This window comes from Chlorocebus sabaeus, chromosome 21, assembly GCF_047675955.1.
Source record: "Chlorocebus sabaeus isolate Y175 chromosome 21, mChlSab1.0.hap1, whole genome shotgun sequence".
In the NCBI taxonomy this organism is placed as follows: Eukaryota; Metazoa; Chordata; class Mammalia; order Primates; family Cercopithecidae; genus Chlorocebus; species Chlorocebus sabaeus.
In genome coordinates this window covers 47049684-47073114 of record NC_132924.1, presented here as the reverse complement: position 1 = coordinate 47073114, position 23431 = coordinate 47049684, and the positions used below count along the sequence as shown (strand labels likewise).

At 34.6% G+C, this 23431-nt stretch overlaps 1 protein-coding gene across 10 annotated transcripts in view; it reads right to left on the bottom strand.

Annotated features, from left to right (window-relative positions):
* Positions 1 to 23431, bottom strand: part of DGKB (diacylglycerol kinase beta) — an 833256-nt gene that overhangs the window by 527549 nt on the left and 282276 nt on the right. For all 10 annotated transcript variants that reach the window (XM_073009083.1, XM_073009084.1, XM_007981994.3 and 7 more), the window contains 4 exons: positions 17078 to 17127; positions 13506 to 13580; positions 9320 to 9439; positions 547 to 664 (listed from right to left, as the gene is read on the bottom strand). In XM_073009083.1, the coding sequence (XP_072865184.1) occupies positions 547 to 664; positions 9320 to 9439; positions 13506 to 13580; positions 17078 to 17127 (363 nt within the window). The remainder of the gene's footprint in view (positions 1 to 546; positions 665 to 9319; positions 9440 to 13505; positions 13581 to 17077; positions 17128 to 23431) is intronic.

Here is a 23431-nt window from a genome sequence, read left to right as displayed (position 1 = left end):
TAATAACCATATATGAAGATTTTCTTTATGCTAGCATTAAAAAAATAGGCTTGAGGTGTAAAATTAGTTTGTGTATCTTGTGATTTCTTAATTTTAGTGCAAATCTATTTTTAATCAATTAATGTAACTTACAAAAATACCCAAAGGAAGCAACTCATTATAAGATGTTCACGTGAATAAAGTGACTAACATGTGAGGAGAGGGGGATAAATATGAATAAGATGTAAGTATGAAAAACTAGTAGAAATCTTCAAAACAATCCCTGAAGAAATGGGAAACAAGAATAAATTAAACTACAGTGGAAAGAAAATTGCGGAAGACTTGGAAAATGTCCTTCATTTTTTTCCAAGGGTAGGTTTTTCCAAAACTGAAGAAATTAGAGTAACCTAAACATTCAAAAACACAGTACAGGAAAATGTAAATCACATGTACAGAGACAGTCTGGATCGGATTATTTTAGGTCTCCATCTACAAATAAGACTATTCCATGAAATCAACCTTTCCTCACTGGAGGAGATGATGTCCAGGCAGAGCAAATGTACTCACAGGAACAGCAGAGGCCCTGCTTCCCCACACCAATCAGCATGTTCAGGCAAAGGTTGCAATAGGCAGGTTTGTTAAAGTGCTTCAGTCGCCACACGTGCTGTCCATCATCCTTCACGTTCTGCATGGGACGTAAGAGAAACAGATTTCACTTAATGAAATAAACAGTGAAAGATGTAAGTGCCAATAAAATTCAGAGCTGGACCGAAGCATGTGAAGACAATCTGTTACTTCATCCCTGACTTTCTCCAAGATCACCACAGAGCCTTTAGAAAAACACATGTGCTCCAGTGAAAGAAGATAGTGCTAACAAATCACCGATGCTATAGCAACCCACAAATTTTTGTCTAATATTAACAGCTCAACAGCATACCCCAAGCCATCGTCATGACCTGCCAAATGGATCAGGGACGTGATTGCGTCTCCTTTAAATACTCTATCCTCAGCACAATTCCATGAACAAATAAATAAATAGAAAGACAAAATACCCATCAGTGGAAGAGCCTGATAAGTAAAAACTTGCAAAGACGTCATTAACCCTTGCTTACTTAATATACAGAATTCATGATGGTGATCAGGTCATGTAAGGTGGCAGAGGAATGGGATGGGATGGAAAACTAATACTAAAAGATAAGTTATTGGTGACATTCTAGGGCTTCCAGGAGTCCTTATACTGTATTCCAATTTATATTAATATATTGAGTATGCCAGAAATAGTATATTTTAAAAGGTAAACTTTTTAAAGGATTTAATGATGTTATCATTTTGTTTGCCCCCTCTTATAAAATATAAGTAGTTTTAATCTCACAGAAAGAAGGTAAAAGTATTAAAACTGTATTAATATTATTATTTATAACAATCACTATAGTTATTTGCCACAATACAACCGTGGGTTTAAATTAATTCCCACTTTAGCAAAACACTTCATTTTTCTCTCTTCTGAGTAAAACTCTCTATATCATAATAGTTACTCGTGTAGGTGTTCAATCACAGCTGCATTGTTCAAGATTAAAATAAAATTAAATAATATGATGCTTAGGAATTTCTTGAACTCCTTACAAGAAGGTCAAGATATTAAATGAAATTATTATATATCATTACTTTTGCTACCATCATTTTCTCCATTAACATGTATTTTTTGTAGTCTAATCACCAAATTAAATCAAACAGATGAACATTTATTGGTATTCTATTGAAAACATTATTTGTCATAACTTTTCAGGTTAGCCAAATTGTCGTATTTCTCAGAACACATTCACCTAATAAGTTTTGAGCACCTATTAAGTGCTTGGGCATTAACATTAGTCCTGTAGTAGTGAGACAGTATAAATATATTCAGATCATCTTGTTTCTCTTGATAATAAAATATTAATAATAATGGTCTTAACTACCTTTCCTATTCCCAGTCAAGGGATAAACCACTAAATTTGTAATACTAGAGAAAATCTACAGTAACTGATTCTTACATTAGAACCAGAAATGTCAAATTTGCATCATAACATGAAACATTAATGAAATGCTTCCTGGGAGATAATTCTCGGTGGGTCTCTTGAATTTCTTCATGTTTGAAAGCAGAAGCACTGTCCTTTCTTTTTTTTTCCTTCTTAAGACTTTATTTTCAAAGATGTTTGAGTAACAAACAGCCTAGCCTTGGACAATAGAGACATGTCTCCCTCCAGAGGTGAGGGCTGGTTTGCTTACTATACTTACAGTATAATAAAAATAATCTCTCTCGTAGGCAAAGGTTAAATGGGTTTGTTTCCTACACATTATAATTCATTTAGTTTTCCTAAGTCAGGGTTTCCAAAACTTGATGCTGTGTACAATCATTACTTGGGTCCCACTCTGTTGTTCCCATGAGATTTTGGAGGCAAGGTGAACTTAAACGTGAAGCTCCTGTTACTTTATTTGTTGTGAATAACAAAGTCCATTGTCTCTGACTCAGGAGTCTCATGTCCTCTGGCAGCATCCATAAAACTGTGGCAAGCTAGCACATTAATTTCCAGTAGGGTAAATTTTGTAAAATGTAAACCCTTTACAGTTCTTGACATTGCTCAGATTTACCTTTCTGACAAGGGGCTCACAAAGGTCTCAACAAATACAGCTACGCAGGTGTCATACAGAAAACTTCCGAAAACACAGGTGTTCCAATTTTCTTTCAAAACTTAAGAAATTTCTGAATCTCCTGTTTGGTTTGGGTGAGTCATAGATTTCTAGTAGCTTTATCATGTGAATAGAATACTTTATATATTTAACTTTGCTATATTTTGCTATATTTTCAAAACTGTCTATATTTTAAAATTTATATCCCCTCAAATAACATTTAAACATCCTTATGTGGAAAGATTAAATATGGGGTTGTTAATTTTTCACAAACTAAATTAATATTTTAAAAATTAAAAGTAGTAGCTAAATGCTTAAAAACATTTTTAAGTAAAAAGGACAAAAATCGAATTTTCGTACGTATTACTGTTCTTGTAATCTTGTCATTTTATTTTTAAATGATTGTCCATTACATGTGAATAAGCTTCATCCTTTGAAGAGCACATATGGAGTAAGTTAGCTGGCATTTTCCTTATCAAAAAATAAACAAGTCTGAACGTGGGTGTTCTGTCAATCAGAACACTTAGCCATGTTACAGGCTGCAACTGATGTACAAATCCATTACCCAGGCATAAAATGCTTTACCAAAAAAACAAATTAAATAGCTTTATAGCTCTTAGCTGGATACATTGCCAAAATATGCAAGGGATGAAATATGTATGTGACTTCTTTAAGAGAAGAAATTGAAACCAGGAGGCAATTACTTCTCAGCAGTGCAAATTATACTCCAGCTCTCTATTTTCATGTCTTGTCTTGTTTATCTTGCTTAGAATGTAAACTTAACGGGGAGAGAAAGAATCTGTCCCTTAGATTCTATCAGCCAGTAGAACACATTCCTATTAGTACTTCCACTGCAAATATATATTTTTTATCACAAAAGGGAATTTATTTTTTATAAAACAGAAATAAGCAGGGCATCTAGAAAGGCTTGATTCCTAGCCTACTGTGAAAATGTGGATAAACCATTTCACCTTTCTTCCTATTTTCCTCTCTAATGAAAGGAAAGTACCCACTTCCCTTTTCCGGGCTGTGGTGTGAGGTTTCATTATACAATACCTGTGAAGTTAATTTGATTTCTCAGAAGACTGGTGTTATATAAACAGCAAATATTATTACCCTCATTGGGTTGCGTTGTGTAACATCCCAATATTTCAGCCAAAAGAACTGAGAAAAATACTTAAAATTTCACTTTATTTCATTAAAATGTGCTCTTTTTTCATCACCAGACATAACACTGTATATTGTAATGAAGCTGTTCAGGTCTGTGTTTATGACAGAGAAATGCTTAATGAATCCTAGGCTACTCCATGCTGAGAAGGAACTTTACATTTTTCCCCAACTCTTAGTTCCCTAGAAAGCAAAGGGATGTTTCAAAGGAAATAATGCTGTTTAGAACTTTCAAAACCTATTTCATTATCCTAGTGATTCTAAAGTTTTAGTTTTTCCATAAATACTTCCAAGATCACATAAAATGTTCAAGTGAACTAGGGCTACTATAAATAATTTTTGTTCAGAAGAACTCAAGGAGAAATTTCACTGATGTCCTAACCCACATGCTTCTCTCCCCACACCTAGTTATGTTTCAACTGATTTAACTTATATATATATATATATATATATATGAGCTAATGTTACAAATAATTATTTCCAACTAATTAAATAACAAAGACTATTAAATTACCTTACTTTTTGTTCAAGGTCTCCAAAAAAAATTATGACAATGTGAAATAAGCTTCTCTTTTAGACAAAAAGATGAGCTCTATTAGGCCTGGGCAAAGAGAATGCAGAGAAAAGTTTTAAAATTCTGAGTGGAGCTGTCATCAACTGTCCATCTCCAGACCACACATTGTAAGGTCACCTGCCATTCCTGAGGCTCAAATGCAAAATCAACAGCAGGTTACACCACGTAGTCATTTTAAAAATGACACAATCTGGAATCTCGGTAATTTTTGCATTCATCTAGTTTTGTAACTGCTTTCTACATTGAGCAAAGTATAGACAGCAGAACAAAAACTCTTAACCAAATTAAAAACTTTTAAAAATTGATTATTGATGTGCTGAACATCAGCTTCCAAAATATAATTTAATCTACCAAGAGTATGTTGCCTTCAATTCTCCATCACTCAGGAATTTCATCAGAGAAAACTTCGCATATTACTTTACTAAGAGTCAAGCAAAAAATGTGTCCTAAACCATCTCAATCAAAGGCAAAGTTTAAATGACCTATAAGAATTGACGACCAGGATTTTTTTCACACATATAGTGAGACCGAAATATAAACCATCCAGAAACCATGCAGGCTAGATGTAGGTGCAACAATCCACAACAAGTGAAGGTATCGCTATTTCAAGCTAGGCCACTGCTTAAACGTACATTTCTCTTTTCCCTATAATATAAATTCAAGAATTTTCCTTGAAAAAAATTAAATGATGATCCAAAATTAGAGATTTCAGAAATTGAAGCGTTATTAATTATCTCGTTCATGCAGGAAAAGGAATGTTTGAACTGAAAGAGTATTAGGAAACACTAACTTCTCTTCTTGACTAACTTTTCATTTTTCCAGAGAGAGCAACTGCCTGGCACAAAATGACCTAGTTAGTTAATAACAGAGCTAGGGTCTGTTATTTGATCAATTTGATGACGTTCACTGCTCCTATGCTTTCTGTCTGTTTGTCCTCATGTCTTGCTGTGGCTGTCTGATTTTGCCAAATAAAAGGTATTAAACTCCTTTCTTCCAAATTATTTAAAATAAATTAAAAACTTTATCTGTTTTTTAATCTGACAAATTGGTGATAGAATAGATCAGCGGCTGGCAAACTATGACACTGAGTCAAACCTGTCCAGCAACCTGTTTTTGCACATGCAGTTTTATTCAAACATAACTTTCTGGTTCATTTACATAATTTCTGTGATTGTATTTGTGCCAAAACAGCAGAGTTAAGCCGTTGTGGCAGAAACCTTATGGCCCCACAGCCAAAATTATTTAATATATCTCCTTCTGCAGACAGTTTCCAATCACTGGAACAGAATCTACCTCTAGATAAAATCATTCAACAAAGAAAAGTGTTTTAATTACATGGGATATTTTTTTTTAAAAAAACAATTCTCCAGTGAGATGAATTCTGAAGGAAGAATGAATAAGTCTCAGGTATAAATTTTTATTGTGGTAATCAGAATCACGAAGCCATCCAAATTCTCAATTTTCCTTCAAATGTAAGAGACACTAACACTATACCATTTCTGACCGTTTCATCTTGTATTTTGTAAAGTTTGTAGAGCCTCTTCTAAGAGAAAAGAAATGGATCTTACTCTCTACTATTTGGCGTAGAATCTGGTCCCCATCAACTCCATTTCTGATTTTGGTACCAAAACAGATATTCTTTTTTTTTAAAAAAGACTAGCTTTTAAACTACTGTTGATAGAGAAAAATAAATTGCACTGAAATCGTAACTGTTGTGCCTTACATTAGAAGTGAAGATTACTCTCCCAGGACTACTTCTTTTTCTGTGTAATTTGGCTAGGACACCACAGTCACTTTCAAATACACTGTGGTATTTTATATGCACTATCAATTAGAACCTACTCCCCGAGCTCATAATTGACAATAGACAATAACATATAGGACAACCTAACAAGACAAGCTTTACAATAAGTGGCCAACTTCAAACTGCAGTATCTAGATTTTCAATTAAATAAGCAAAGGTGAAGGGATAGATTCATGAATCAAATTCTCTCCAGGTAATAACGTAACACATTAACTGCCTACAGAAAGGAAATATATCTCAATTACTAAAAAAGGCTCTCATCACTCAGCTGTCTCCGTGTCATTCTCGCTTTTTAAAACAATTACCATGCCTTAGAGTTAAACAGCTCTTTCTAACAAATAGATGCTGTATTTTGTGATCATTACACATGATTATATGACTTATACATTTTATTAAAAGACAGTTTAAAATGTGGGTGGCTTCTTTTTTCACAAAACTGAAAGAAAAGGGAAATTTCTTCTTTTAAAGTTGTTCTTTACAGAGAGAGGGCGGGGGTGGAATCTGATCTCAGATTTAAGGTGCTCTCTTAAGGTTAAACAATGTGGCTCTGCCATCTAGCGGCCATCTCTGGAAACACAACTCTGGAACCCAGTTCTGATTGCTATCATGAAACTCTAAATAGATTTCTCTTATTTAGCTCCAAACACTCCCTTTTAACTAAAAATATAAAAAATAAATTTACAAATACTATTAGAAAGTAAATTATGTATAATTAATAGAGTGCACATTAAATGCATAGAATTGCCTTACAATTGAAATAATACTACACTAGAAGCTAATGAGGTATTATATTGGTTTAAAATACTTTGAGTTAAATCATATAGATTTGTGGACTCTATTACCTGTGCTAATTTTTATAACTTCACAAATATCTACATTGATAAATTAAATAAAAAATAATGTATCAGCAATAGTTTCCAAAGAAAAACATCATTTCAAAAAATCTCTTGTGATACTTAAAATATAGCCATCTGACTGTCCCTTTCGGCACTTTTCTATCCCACCCTCGACTACCAGATGATATACTTGCTCATTCCTGCATCTCCCCTCCTCTCATCTTAAAATTTCCGTAAATGCTTAGAATATACAAAGTTTAGCATTACAAACATAAAACGTCCTTGTAGGGAACCATTATTATTAGAATTTCCGTACTAAAGTTATCCGAACACAATTTTTCAGGATAAAGTATACATTAAATCTTAAAATGTCAACATTTTGTTACTTTTTCTTTTGTTTTCTCCCAGCAGTCTGATTTACATAACGCTTTTTTGTCATAAGGTACATGAACAATTAAATAAATACTTATAATATAGAGATAAATATGATATCAAATATCATTTTTAAAAGATAGTTATATGTAGTATAAGAACTTCAGGTACAAGGAAATACTGTTTCACAAAATTTTTAAGTGTAGAAATATATACTTATTAACAATAATACATATATATATATTTATCTTTGGTTTAAATAAATTAGTTTAAGGGTAATTTTCCATATGTCACCTATTAGTATTTTATTGTTTTCCACCCTCTGGCCATGTCTCAGATCCCATGGGCCTCATGAAAAGCAAGATTCAACTGAGTTTAGAAGAATTTGAAGACCCAGGTAAAAAAGAAAACAAATGATAATCTCTTAAAGCCCATTATTTATTCCTAAACTGATACATATTCCTTAACCCTTAACTCATTTGTATATTCCTAAAGCCCATTTATATATTCCTAAAGCCATATGTGCCAACATACTTTTATATACACTCATATGTTTCGCAAACACAGACAGTAAGATATCTTGAGAAATGACTTTTAAAACTTTGGTGTCTTGAATAATTATGATATAGTCTTGAATCTGTAAAATTGTTTCAGTTGGTAACAAGAAGTATGAAAAGTTTTGGGTTTGGCAGCAAAGTGGTGAATACTATAGTCTTACACCTTAAAACTCTAAATATTACAATGTCATTGTGCTTTCCACCCCTAATGTTATTTGAAATTAAGTAGACATGTTATTGTACACATATTATATCTAATTATTATATAACTTTTTTTTTTTTTGAGACGGAGTCTCGCTGTGTCGCCCAGGCTGGAGTGCAGTGGCGCAATCTCGGCTCACTGCAAGCTCCGCCTCCCGGATTCACGCCATTCTCCTGCCTCAGCCTGTGAGTAGCTGGGACTACAGGCTCCCGCCACCTCGCCCGGCTAATTTTTTGTAATTTTAGTAGAGACAGCGTTTCACCGTGTTAGCCAGGATGGTCTCCATCTCCTGACCTCGTGATCCATCCGCCTCGGCCTCCCAAAGTGCTGGGATTACAGGCTTGAGCCACCGCGCCCGGCCAATTATTATACAACTATTAATACTGAATTTAAAAATCTAGCATCCACTATAGATGTCATCAGATTTTTAAACTAACAATAACTAAAATCTGCTTCAAGGCTGGGTCAGCAAGATTTGCTTTCAACGTCATTATTATATTACATTCTCATCTTAGGCTGATTTATTTTATTCCTTCACAATGGTATTTAATTGCAACTAGAGGAACTACTCCAAGAAAACTTTTGACAGGCATAGAATGACAACCTGGCTGCTGCTGATTCAAGAAAAACTTACGTTTATGCAGGTTGGTGTTTATATAGGTTCTGCCATTACTTTTAATGGCAGAAACCGCAATGACTTCTGCACCACTATTCTTTAAACCACCGCAGATATCTAACTGCCTCCTCCAAGTATCAGTTATCAATAAAATAGATTACCTTTATAGGTAGGAGGAACATTGAAATAATGAAGCACCACAAGAACTGCAAAATACAATAATATTGGAGAGTCTCTTGTTTTAGATAATATAAGGAGGTCAGTAACTTAAAAACACTAGATTGCCCTTTAAATAGAGGAAAACAAAAGAGAGAGAATATATTTTTGATCCTAAAGAAATACCTAAAGTGAATCAATATGTGTGTGGCAAGTTTACTACACAAGGAGTTACTGTCAAATTGCACCGTGGCATACTTATTAAAAATTCCAGGCACTCACTACATGCTTCATGGTAGAAAATGATCAGATCAATTTGTAATCAAAATGTGTAATAGAGAGCCCCACTGACTCACCACCAGGCCACCCTCCTCTGTGGAAATACTTACATTTTCTAAGCCCAGGAGCACAAGAAGTGGGATTGTTGTCATTCCTCCTTGAATCCATTCCTCCAGAGACACGGTTCCGTCATGATCATAGTCAATTTCTTCCATCATTTCATGGAGGATCTGGAGTAGAGGAGATAAGGGAAAATGTGTGGTCAATCAATAAAATAAATTTCATAGGCTACCACATATGAAATTGTGACTAACAGCTAAGTGGAGAGTTGGGATAACTGTTTTGGTAACTCAGTACAACATTAATTCTATTACTGATGAAGTAGTGACTTTGTTAGCATGTCTAAACCTGGCCACTTACACTGACACGTTTTAGAAATAAGTGCTTAACTTTTCACTATTTTTCCAATGAACAGCACAGCTAAAACAAGAAGAATCTTTAATAAGTGTGAAAGTAGTCTTTAATTACTTTCTCCAGATTATTTTTCAGATTCATATATATGCCAGAAAATGTCTGAACAAATTAACTTCATGGCAAAGAGCTCATATAATTCTTTGCTAAGTAGTAAGGGGCGAGGGAATTTAGTTGCTTTTTAATTGCCTATCAGAATTTAATAGAGTCAAGAAGTTAAAGGATCAAATCATGTTTAATTAAACTTCGTTTCTAAAGATGACTTGCACGTAATGTCTTAAAATGTTCTCCGCAGTGTTTGTTTGCAGTATATTTACCTCTCTGTGGTACGGTGGCAGTATCAGTACTTATCCAGAAGGGCTGTTGTGAGGATTAAATAAGCTAATGTATTATAAGTAGACCAGCCCCTGGCATATAGAGTCAGTGTCATATAGTGTTGTTTGTGTTATTATTAATGGAAATTATATATAAGTTCCAAACATACTACCCTTGGTTGCTGGGAAAGCAAAGTGCTTCCCATCTAATGGCATCAAGATGGCAAACATGGTAAGAATTCTAATGAAGAAAGGAACTCACTGTCTTTATGTAATACAAAAATGTTAATCAATTTGGAAAAAAGAGAAATGCAGAGAGCTTTGGAACAGAGATTGGAAAAGATGCAATGCATGAAATATTTAATTTGTTGGTAGAAGTATTGTCTGCCTAGACACTCTTGTGCATGGTGTCTTCACTCAGGCAGTATTGTATTTGAAAATTAGATTATTTTTCTCCACCTGATTCTCAAGAGCTTGCTGATGAATTAGTAGAAATGTAACAATCATAAGAGAAATAAAACAATGCCATTTGTTTCAGATGGGTGATGCTTTCCTTTTTGTACCTAATAAATCTCACGTTAAAGCCATCCTCTGACTGTGTCTCAAATCACATGGGCCTCATAAAAAAATAAGATTGAACTGAGTGTAGAGCTGGAGTTAATTTGATAAAAACTTCTAGGGACACTCCAGTCTTCCCTACTACTACAATCAACCTCGAATGTTCATTTCTCTCTCTTTCTTGCTCTCTCTCTCTCTCTTTTTTTTTTTTTTTAATTTTCTTTTTGAGATGGAGTCTCGCTCTGTAGCCCAGGCTGGAGTGCAGTGGCGCAATCTCGGCTCACTGCAACCTCCATCTCCCGGGTTCATGCCATTCTCCTGCCTCAGCCTCCCAAGTAGCTGGGACTACAGGTGACCGCCACCATGCCTGGCTAATTTTGTGAGTGTATGTGTGTGTGTGTTTTTAGTAGAGACAGGGTTTCACCATGTTAGCCAGGATGGTCTCCATCTCCTGACCTCATGATCCACCGGCCTCAGCCTCCCAAAGTGCTGGGATTACAGGCATGAGCCACTGAGCCGGCCCATTTCTCTTTATTTATATATGCAAACGATCAGAAGCCTGCAGATGTGTACATTTGTTTACAATGAGAGCTATTATTGAAGCCTTAGGCAAGATGATGAGGCAGTTTCCATGACAGCAGACATAATGTATAACTTTGTACCATTTCAGCTCCCTAGAATAGTAGCAGACTTATCAGTAACACACATGTCAAATAATGCTGTAGTTTATTGCTTGTATTCTCCAGTCAATAGTCTGATAAATACAGTAGGTATTTGTTGTAGAAAGACTACTCAGCCACCAGCTCTTCTCTTCCTCCTAGCATCCTGATCTCCTTTTTCTCAAAGCTACAAACATCCCCCCTCCACACACATACCAAAAATACTTTTGATGAGAAGTGGTAGTGCTCGCTGTTTAGAAATCTGAAAGGAAAAACAAATCCCCCTCCCACTCTCCCTCTAGTAACAAGTTGGCTTGATTGATAGATGACTCATCTGCACAGGTAGCAAGGTGAGTAGGAGAGGAGAGGAGAAAGCTGTTGTCGATTGAAAGGGCAACAGAACTAATCAGAAATTCCTGGCTTACAGTGAAAATATTAAAGTGAGTCAAACAATAAATTAAATGCATGTTACCATCTACTTTATTATTCCACATACAAATGGCAACTTGTTAATGACATCTGCCACTCACTGTAAGCACAGCATATGCATTTCCTAATAGTTGATTTAAAACTGGAAAAATTCTAATCCCAGTAAGACAGGAAAATGCTATCAGAGTTCTTGCAGCATATAATCATGCCATTATCCTGTTGTTTACTTCATAAATGTGAACGGAGGTTAAATATACACTTCTCGAATTTGCATAAAATGTAAATCATTTAAATAAAATTTATTTGTATTTCCTTTATTCATATACACTTTGCTAAAGGTTTTAAAAATAATATAAACTCAATATGTCTTATCAAATTTCCCCAGAATATTTTTGTGGCCAAAATTATGGTTTCAAATTAAGTATATTTTAATATGTATTTGAATAATGTTGAAATTTTGAAATTTATTCAAAATAAGAATTCTGTGCTCTTATAAGCATTTTTAGATACTCTTTCTCTAAACAATTTAATTAAAAATTCCTGATTCAAACTAGCTAAAGAGCTTTGGACAAGTAATTTTAACATATTTGTGTCTTAATTGACTCCTCTGCAAAATGAAAAAAAAAATAGTGTATCTACCTCAGAGAGTTGAAAGCATTATATAACACATATATGCAAGGTAACACAATGCACTGTGCATAGAAAACTACCATCTTCTTTTATGGCATGGCATGACCTTGGCAGTGTCTATCAGGATCTTCTGCTTGTCCACATGTATGTAAGACCACCATTCAAAATAACTTCCATGTGGAAGAAAGCAAAAGTTACTGTTAAGAGTTTCAGAAGGCCGGGCGCGGTGGCTCAAGCCTGTAATCCCAGCACTTTGGGAGGCCGAGACGGGCGGATCACGAGGTCAGGAGATCGAGACCATCCTGGCTAACATGGTGAAACCCCATCTCTACCAAAAAAATACAAAAAATTAGCCGGGCGAGGTGGTGGGCACCTGTAGTCCCAGCTACTCAGGAGGCTGAGGCAGGAGAATGGCCTAAAACCCGGGAGGCGGAGCTTGCAATGAGCTGAGATCCAGCCACTGCACTCCAGCCTGGGCGACAGAGCAAGACTCTGTCAAAAAAAAAAAAAAAAAAGAGTTTCAGAACTCCACATATACCTTATTATCTTATTCAGAATCCACTTTGTCTTCTGATTAGAAATAGTAACTTAGTTATCAAAAGACAAAATCAAGTGACAGGAATATATTAGGGTCCCAGAAAAGACAAAGAAAGACAGAAAGAAAGACAGGAAGGGAGGAAGGAAGGGAGGGAGGAAGCGGGGGAGGAAGGAAGGGAGGGAGGAAGCGGGGGGAGGAAAGGAGGGAGGAACGGAGGAAGGGAGGGAGGGAGGGAGGAAGGGAGGCAAGGAGGGAGGGAAGAAGGAAGGAAGGAAGGAAGGAAGGAAGGAAGGAAGGAAGGAAGGAAGGAAAGAAAGAAAGAAAGAAAGAAAGAAAGAAAGAAAGAAAGAAAGAAAGAAAGAAAGAAAGAAAGAAAGAAAGAAAGAGAGAGAAAGAAAGAGAGAAAGAGAGAAAGAGAGAGAGAGAGAGAAAGAAAGAGAGAAAGAGAGAAAGAGAGAGAGAGAGAGAAAGAGAGAGAAAGAAAGAAAGAAAGAAAGAAAGAAAGAAAGAAAGAAAGAAAGAGAGAAAGAGAGAGAGAAAGAGAGAGAGAAAGAAGGAAGGGAGGGAGGGAAGGAAGGAATTAAGGAAGGAAGGAAGGAAGGAAGGAAGGAAGGAAGAAAAAGGGGAAGGGGAAGGGGAAGGAGAGGAGAGTGGCCCTCCAGAATTTAGCCAATAGTGAAATCATTCATATACCTACTGGATTAAGTTCAGTGACATCCCACTCAAGGTATTCTGCAACATGCATCATCTGACTGATGATATTTTCTAGCTCCTGGAAGAGAAAGAGAGATAAAAAAATATGACTACAAGATCTTAGTGAGTTTTAAATCTTTCACTTGCAGGAATTGTTTCGTTCAATGTGTAACTTAAAAAGTTAAATGACTTCCATGGGAATATGTACATGTGCATAACCCTTTCTAAAGGTGTAATTAACTATATAAAGAAAAGAGAATCCTAAATATAAATTTATCTTGTATATTGTCTAGAAATGTTCACCAGGAGAGGGCACAACTGTACAAAAAATACATTTTCTTCTACTAAAAGAGAGTGTCTGAAGAAAGCAGGAGCAGATATATATTGTCACATGTGATTTTTAAGACACTGAATTCCCTGAACCTTTGGCTTGAAAACAGATGTGAAAGGGTGGAAAAATCATATGAGGACAAGTGAGAAGTCTATTTTTATCTTGATACACTGAGAATGTATATTGACTATTCTAGTCATGTATCGAATAATTTGCTTTTGATAGAAGAGTGTTCGGGGTCAAGGTTTGCAGGACAAGTATATGTAGCATTTACTTTGTGAGAGGATGAAATTTTAGTTTAAATTTCCATATTATTCTGCTCAATTATCAACTCTTTGAAGAATTGCAAGTTCTTCAAATTGCAAATACATATGACCTGGCTAAATTAATTAAAACATTTTCCTGCCTATTTATCGAATGTTTTAATTTTTGTCTATCTACAGAAAAGATGAAACATGGCTTTGTGAAATGCTTGTAATTCTACGTGAAAACATGACATAATTTGAAAAGTGGTGTATGATTTAAAATGTAAGAAGTATAAAAGAATGAAGCTTGAAAGTACAGCCTAGTGAAAGATTATTCTACTCAAATCTCTAATCTAATATATGTAGTCGATGTTCATGGAATAGAGAAGAAATACGATAAGACAGATTCTCTGTTGGGGAGCTGTGGTTCCCTCTGAGGAACTAATGAAAGCTGTATTCCCTCTCTCCAGAAAAAAAATAGAATTATGAATATGTTACTTAAGACAGGCTGCCCCAGAACTAATACAAATATAAATGTATTTATTACAGATTAACAAATTTTAAAACATAAATCCCTTTGAATTATAGGTTAAAAGTGTTGACTAATCTCTCACCTACTCCATCTTTGCTTACATATGCATTAATGGTTTGGAAGTGTTAAAGTTTCTGGATATCTTTTAAGAACAGAAACTATTTTTTGTGGACTGTTATGTAGGCATGTGATATTAGGTATGCCAGCCCACCTAAGACTCAGGTTTCTCATTGGCAAAATAGTTACTCTAACTTTACCTCCTTCATAGTATTGCTGCAAATATTAAACATGTTATTATACAAAATGCATTTATTTTGTTATTTGCATATTGCAAATGATCACAAATCTTAACTATTATTATTAGAAATAGTGACAATTTTCAAATTATCATTTTCTTTCTGTTTTGCCCCCAGTAGGTAAACTGCCACACTTTAACGTTATCAAGACACATGATGTCAGAAGGTACAATTTAAACCTGACAGTGAAGGAAAAATATTGGAGCAGTAGGTATTGTGAAGAAAACCCTAGAAATGAAATCCAGACCTTTAATTACAAAAAGTAGAGACTTGTTTAACCAAAACTAAATATATTTATCTCCAATTTATCTTCAACTCATTGTTTAATATTGGGACTATAGTTCTAAATATTGCTAGTAATCTGCTGTATATACTAACAAAAAATGGCCAGAGACCAAAAAAAAAAAAAAAAAGGACTATTTGACTGAATTTTCAAATCAACTGCCAACCCGTGGCTGAAGCCTAGTAAAGAATCATCATTTTAATTTAATTTAAAAAGAAACATTAAATAAAACAACTCTCCATTAAAATATAATTTCCATTAGTGTAATCACAAGTGTTATAATAACATATTAAAGTATCTAAAAGAAATTAAAAGTTCTAGTCATGAAATGGCACCATAAAAAGAGCAAATTTATTATGTAGCTTGGTATTTCTACTGGGAAACTGAAGACCACTAGGCACTAAAAAATAATAGCATCTGAAAAAAACAATTTTTTTTTGTTTGTTTTGAGATGAACTCTTGCTGTCTTGACTAGGCTGGAGTGCAATGGCACGATCTCGGCTCACTGCAACCTCCGCCTCCCAGGTTCAAGTGATTCTCCTGCCTCAGCCTCCCGAGTAGCTGGGATTACAGGTGTCCACTACCATGCCTGGCCAATTGTTGGATTTTTAGTAGAGATGGGGTTTCACCATGTTGGCCAGGCTGGTCTCAAACTCCTGACCTCAGGTGATCCACCCGCCTTGGCATCCCAAAATGCTGGGATTACAGGCATGAGCCACCATGCCCTGCCAGTATTTGAAAAATTACTGAGACTTAAACATAATAAATACCACAGTAACAGCATCAATTCAGAGTGATGGTCATTTCTTAGAGTAGGAGTTATATATTTTAATCTCTCTCTGGAGAAGCTAATATTACCATTATCCTACTCAAAGTTACGTAAATAGGCTTCCAACCCATTGCTTTGCTTTTAAAAGTATATTTTAGCTGCCATAGGGTGGTCTATCAGATGATGAGAAAACCTCACTCATTTTCAGAGATCATGTCTATTTCAGTCATTATTAAATATATCAAAACATTTGTTTTATACTAATATTAAATATATTAAAAATGGTGCACTTCAAAATTTCCATAATATGACACTTATTCTATTAATATTCTTATATTTCCTTGATAGAACAAGAAATAATATAATATGCAAAATATGTTACCAAACATAAGGTAGATTATTGGACAGAACCTGAGATGGACTTTCATGCATGGTACTGATCTGTGCACTAGGACGAAAAACTACTTGCTATTTCTCTGAAAGCTAGGAATGATTTCCATATATTACAAATAAACGTTTAATTTTTCCTTTCAGTTAAGCATGTAAAGATGGTATTTTCTTATTTTTTATGACTGTAAGAATGTAAATTGAATATTAAATTGGATGAGATATTTAAAAAGCAAAGTTTGTGAAAGCAATCTGTAAATATATTTGTCTATTTCAGCAGCATATAGGACTAAAGATACCATGTAAAACTGGGAAAATAATGAGATAATTAAATTGACTTTACAAATCCTTAAAATTCTACTTATAGTCTCAAGTTTCCTTAATGCCAAATGTTATGAATAGTTTCTCCTTCATTCTAGATCAATGGTTTCAACTTAATCTTATGTTTTATTCAGACAAGGCTGGGGCCTCTCTTTTTTTACCTAACTTCAGTGCAGGAAAAAAAACTTAAAAAGTCGTGTAGTGGTAGCAAAACTATTCAGTAGAACAACTGTAATCCCAGCAGTTTCCTCAGATCACTCTCTTTCAAAACGTCAAAAGATAAAAATGCCATATGTGTGGATGTAAATTACATTAAGTGTGACTTCTGTGGTAATAACTATACATTTATTCATTGCATTTTTCAGAAGAAACTCTTTGAAGTTTTCACAGAAAATTTGAAGCAAAAAATTACCGAGCTGTCCAGGAAGCCATTCCCATCCGTGTCATAAAGGCGAAACATAACTAGAATAAAAGAGGTGTTGAAAACAAGATTATAGGCAAATAAGATCAATGTTAGTTTAAAGTATATTCATTAACATTTAGTTTGTGTTGAAAACAAATACTAAATTTCTACCCTGCTCCAAACAATTAATTTGTGGGATTATTTCTCAAACTTAATTGAATTAATTAATTAATAGAAATTAATTGAATTAATTCATTAATAGAAATGCTGTATAGCACATATAAAGTCTATTAAATTTTGTTTGTTTCTAGAAGACACTAAAAAGTACTATTATTTGTTTAAACTCTTCATTACAAGATCATTAAATGTCAACTCAAAAATAAAAGGGAAGAAGTTGAAATATTCAAAGCCTGGGTATTAAAGAGCAGAGTGCATAAGGAAAAACAACTAATGTGAAATTTTCGAAATCAAGTATAATTTGAAATCAATCATTCAGTATTACAAGAGCTTGGTCAAAAACTGTTTTCTTTATCTGTGAAATGAGAATAATCATTCTACCATAACACACATTTACCGTGAAAGTTAAGGGAGGCTATAGATATAAAAGTGAACCGAAGGCCATAGATCATGATACAAATAGATGCCATTGTTAGGATTGATCCCCAAGCAGTATGGGCGAGGAAGGAGGAGTGCAAAATAACGGATTCTTTCTGATGGAGGAAGCCAGCACAGAAAAATTGCATTATGATCATGGCTTTCATGGTTTATTTGTTTAAATCTGAGGTGGAGCTTCAGAGGGTAACTGATCTTTGAACTAATCAAGTAAGGAAAAGGAGAACATTGGCTCTCTGTTAGGGGATTCAGGAAAGCAGATGACAGAGGTCCCTGATGGGCCTGAGGATGCCCTTGTATAATTCACACATCCCCAGGAGGCTGTGGAAGAGGCCACAGCTGCCATTTTGAGATAAACAGAGAAGAAAGACACAGCTGTAAAAACAGAAGAATGGAAGTAAGGGTTTGTCTTGGGTTTGTATAATTTCCTGAATGATCTTGATTCTGAGGTCTATAATATTAATAAAGACATTGATAACTAAGAGGCATAATTATATAATGACCTTGATAGTCTATCTGTAGGTGATTATTTTTGTATTTAATGGTTACTGCATTTCACCAGTTCTAACATATGATTATTAATAAGATGCATAATTGGTCTATATATTGCTAAAAAGAAAAAAAGTTAGCCATGTAACTATAATATTCTATTTATTGTAAGATGCAAACAAATGTTAAAGATGTTAAAGTGTAAGAAAACAAATGTCTGTCTATTGACTTAAGGGTGATAATACTAAGTCAGCTAAAAGACATATATATCTGTATTTATAAATCATGGTAATGATTCCCTCTCATATAGTCAATAAATAAAATGAAATGCATCACTCCTGTAATCTCAGCACTTTGGGAGGCCGAGGTGGTGGATCACAAGGTCAGGAGATCGAGACCATCCTAGCTAACATGGTGAAACCCTGTCTCTACTAAAAATACAAAAAATTAGCCGGGCGTGGTGGTGGGCGCCTGCAGTTCCAGCGGTTCGGGAGGCTGAGGCAGGAGAATGGCGTGAACCCGGGAGACGGAGCTTGCAGTGAGCCGACATCGCACCACTGCACTCCAGCCTGGGCGACAGAGCGAGACTCTGTCTCAAAAAATAAAATAAAATAAATAAATAAATACATAAATAAATAAAATGCAGAAGGAAACAGCAACATACAACATTATGCATACCGAGCATTTCAAGAGATTGTAGTGCAGCAGCAAATAGTAAAAAATATCTTTGTAAGTGGTAAGAATTGACCGACTACTCAGAGAAAGGATTAACTAACAGGAATAAGCAAATACCTAGAAAAGCCTAAATATATTTTAGATTGAGGGACATTTATGACTCTGTTAACCCTTACTGTAGTAAATGACTGCAAAATGACCATTTCACATTGCTCAAATTTGTGGAAACGCTGCTCCTATTTGTTGACCTTACTGGGAACATGAACTCAAAGAAACACACATGGGAACAATGTATAGATATTGGGCATTCATTATTGACAGTGTTTGAAACTTCTTCCTATTTTCTGGAAATCACACTTTATGAATACCATTAGAAAATGAAAACTCTGGATACCTTTCCTTTACTAGCCTGACTTGAAGCTAGACTGTGCACATGACCCAGGCTCCACCACACAGAAGCACAGTCCTAGGTTATCAATCAGATGCTAGTGACCTAAGCAAAAGAAGCCTGCACAGAATCCATTCTGGTGATGGGAGGTGGCAGTGGTTTCAGAGAGAACATCCAGGGTTCTGGATGAGTAGGGTGTTTGGAAGAAACCATCCCAGCCCAATTTTATACTTCATTGGGTCATCGTTCCTGAAGAGGCAGCCTCTAGAATTTGTTCTGTACCTCTCCCAATGATTCTGTGTGCTCCTAAATATTGCTTAAAAATAATAACATGCTTTATTAAAAACAACCAGTCAAAACAAACCTGATTCTATGTCTTTCCCAAGGGTAGTGTGTACTTAACATTGGTTTTAAAAAGGAACTTACTATTGAAATATTACACTTACAGATAAATGTATTATTTAATACCTTATTAAAGTGTACACACCAATGTAACTATTACCTCTAAATTAAGAAATCAAATTCTTACTAACAAATCAGAGCTCCTTTCATCCTCCTCCATCATTATTTCTCCTTCTCTCCCAAAGACACCCATTATCTTGACTTCTACATCCCTTCTTTTGAATTGAATATAACATTTAGAAAACATTTGCCAATCTTTTCTTTCACCTATTACAAAACAAAACAAAAAACTAACCAAAATAACACTGCTGGATTTCTAATGTGATTGTACTGAATCTATCGATCTATTTGGGGGAGAATCTTTAAAATGCTGAGTCTTGAAATCTGCAACCATGTTATAGTCCTCTTTAATTAGAGCTTTAATTTCTCTCAATAATATTTCATACTGTTCTGTATAGATACCTTTCAAATAGTTTTTAAAGATTTATTCCCAGGTATTTACTAATTTTGATTTGATAAATGGTAAAATTTCTTAAATTTTATTTACTTATTATTAGTTGGTATCATACAGAAATACAAGTGATTTTTATTTCTACTTTGTAGGCACAGATCTTGCTAAACACACTTATTAATTCAAGTATTTGATCTATCTGTAGATTACTGGGTAGTCTATAACAAACAATGAATTTCAATTTCTTCTTTCCCATCCTCTTAAACTCCATGTATTTTTCTTGCCTTATTGCCATGGGCAATGATCTCCGACACAAAGTTGAATTATACTTAGAGTAGTGGCCATTCTTGTCTTGTTCCCAATATCAATGAGAGAAACTTCAATATTTTACTTTTAAAGTCTGATGGGAGTTTCCTACGTATACACATTTTTAGATTAACGGAATTCTTTACTTTCTGTTACTTAAGAATTTTTGCTTTTACAGTTGTTTTGCTTTCAACCATGAATAGAATACATATGGAATGTGATAAAATACTTTTATGATTTTCTTCTTTATTCTCTTAATGTGGCAAAATACATTGTTTCACTTCCTAATGTTAGGCCAAATTTAAATGCCTGTAATAATCCCAACTTGAACCTGGACATGTTATTCTAGCCACTTTACGTATTTAACTGTACTTGATTGCTAATATCTGGCTTCCATTCTGCTCATTATCTGGAAAAATATATGAGTGACTTGTACTTTAATTTCTTAAATTCAATGGAAAAAGCCATGCTTCTTTCTCCTGAAAATTTGCCCTAAAAATCCAAGTTGCCTTGATACTTCCCTGAAAGTTTTAAACAGGTTTTAAAACTATACATTTGTTCCAGTTTTCCAGTTGATTCCAGTAGGAGAGTTGGTCCAAAAATTTCTACTTCATTAGTGCCTGAAGAATCTAATATTTTAAATCATTTATTCCTAAACACATTAACAAGAGTTAATGTTCTTTATAAATTCTGTCCAATTCATCAAGGAGGAAAGTTTGAAGAGTTTTAAGCTCTAGTTAATATAATAACAATAATAAAAATATCATACATATATTGAGTACCAAGTACTGTGTACTCTAAATATTACCAAGTCAAGGTCAAGGATAAAACTTTTCTTTCGCCGGGCGCGGTGGCTCAAGCCTGTAATCCCAGCACTTTGGGAGGCTGAGACGGGCGGATAACGAGGACAGGAGATCGAGACCATCCTGGCTAACACGGTGAAACCCCGTCTCTACTAAAAAATACAAAAAAAAAAAAAAACTAGCCGGGCGAGGTGGCGGGCGCCTGTAGTCCCAGCTACTCGGGTGGCTGAGGCAGGAGAATGTCGTAAACCCGGGAGGCGGAGCTTGCAGTGAGCTGAGATCCGGCCACAGCACTCCAGCCTGGGCGACAGAGCGATGACTCTGTCTCCAAAAAAAAAAAAAAAAAAAAAAAAAACTTTTCTTTCATCCAGGAGAAGAAAGAGAAATTCTAAGACTTTAATTTTCAGTGATAAGTCTACTTTTCTAATTTAAAATTATAGCTAGGTAATGCAAAACACGAAGTATTGAACACACATATTTACCTTGGTTTTCTATTGAATTACCACTATAGTGACAGCAAGAGATAAAATAGGAATAAATCTATAAGCAGAAAGAAAATATGAGAGCAGAAAACACTAACACAATTTTCAGGAGCTGGAGAAAATATGTACACATATATGTTGACTTAGACATCTTAGAAATATAAATTAAGCTGGTAGAGGTAAAGAAGCATAGATTTGCTTAGAAAGGTGGTGAGTTGGAAAATTAACAGATAATCTTCACAGGATTATCTGGGGTGTATGTAAGCTCTCTCCCCCAACAGAAGACTAGATCTTTGAGTTCTGCAAAAGTGAAAATGAAAGGAATTCTGGGCTAAAGGTACTCAGGAATTCTGAGTGTAAGGACACAATACCAAAACAAGGTAATTACGTGAAAGCGAATATACCGAATATTGAGAGAATAAGTCCCTTTCCTTATCCCCAGTAAATCAGTACCGTCGGTATGGGTACTCATCTATACAAGTACTACCATCAGAAAAGTTCTTTCAACACAAGTAGTTTGGAAGAAACCAACAAAGCAGGGAGGAGGGGAAACCTTATAACTAAAAGGAAAGTTTCAATCCATGAAATACAAATAGGAACATATAAGGATCAAGCTGAGAATAAAATGGATTCTCTGTGAAGTTAAATGTAAGAAAAATTGGGAAAAATCTCATCACCAGGAAAAAAAGATGTCCCAGATATGGAGTGAAAAACATAAGAAGAAAGAAAAGAAGGTGGAAAATAGAAAAAAAAAAAAAAAACAATAATAATTCAGAGTTCTGTCTTGGATGTTCAGCATCCAAATAATATTGGTTCAAGAAAGAGAACAACTAAAATAAAGGGTGAAAGTGATTATCAATTAAAATATTCAAGAGCAAATGAAGAGTGCAAGTTTATGAACATAAATTTATGGTGGAGAATTTGGGAATTGACTAGTTATAGAAATAGAGAAAATGAGATGGGTGGATCATTTGAGGTCAGGAGTTCAAGATCAGCCTGACCAACATGGTGAAACCCCATCTCTACTAAAATACAAAAATTAGCCAGGCATGGTGCCATGTGACTGTAATCTCATCTACTAGGGAGGCTGAGGCAGGAGAATCACTGGAACCCAGGAGGCGGAGGTTGCAGTGAACCAAGATTGTGTCACTGCACTCTAGCCTGGGAAACAGAGTGAGACTATGTCTCTAAATAAATAAATAAATAAATAAATAAGAAAAATAATTAATTAAGTTAGAAAAAAGGTAATTATTAACTCCATGGAAAATAAAATTTGGCCTGGTGAGCTTATAAAACCTTTCCCTTTTAAACCTATATTTAAAAATAATATTGACATTATTAATACTGAATTTTCAAATTATATAGTAAGACCATTTCTTAGTATTTAAAAATAAAGTCAGGCCCGAAGGTCATGGGAATCACTGAACAAAAGGATCTTATTTTTAAAAACAAAATAAATATACAGATATTTGGCTGCAAAAACTTAAAAAGCCCAATGTTAAAATTATTCTGACAACATGACAGCTTCCAAATATGGGTACCTGCTTCAATGTTTTAAACTAGTTTAACCCACATTTTTCCTATTTTTATGCTCATGTAATTTCACTTTATATAGAAACAATTATATGCCCACACATGTATTTAGTTAAAAGATCAGAGCAAAGGCATATTATGCAAGATAAATTTTTATATCCCAATTTTTTTCTCTTCCAAAAGATTTGCAAGTTTCTATCTGTTTTCATAATGAATATATCC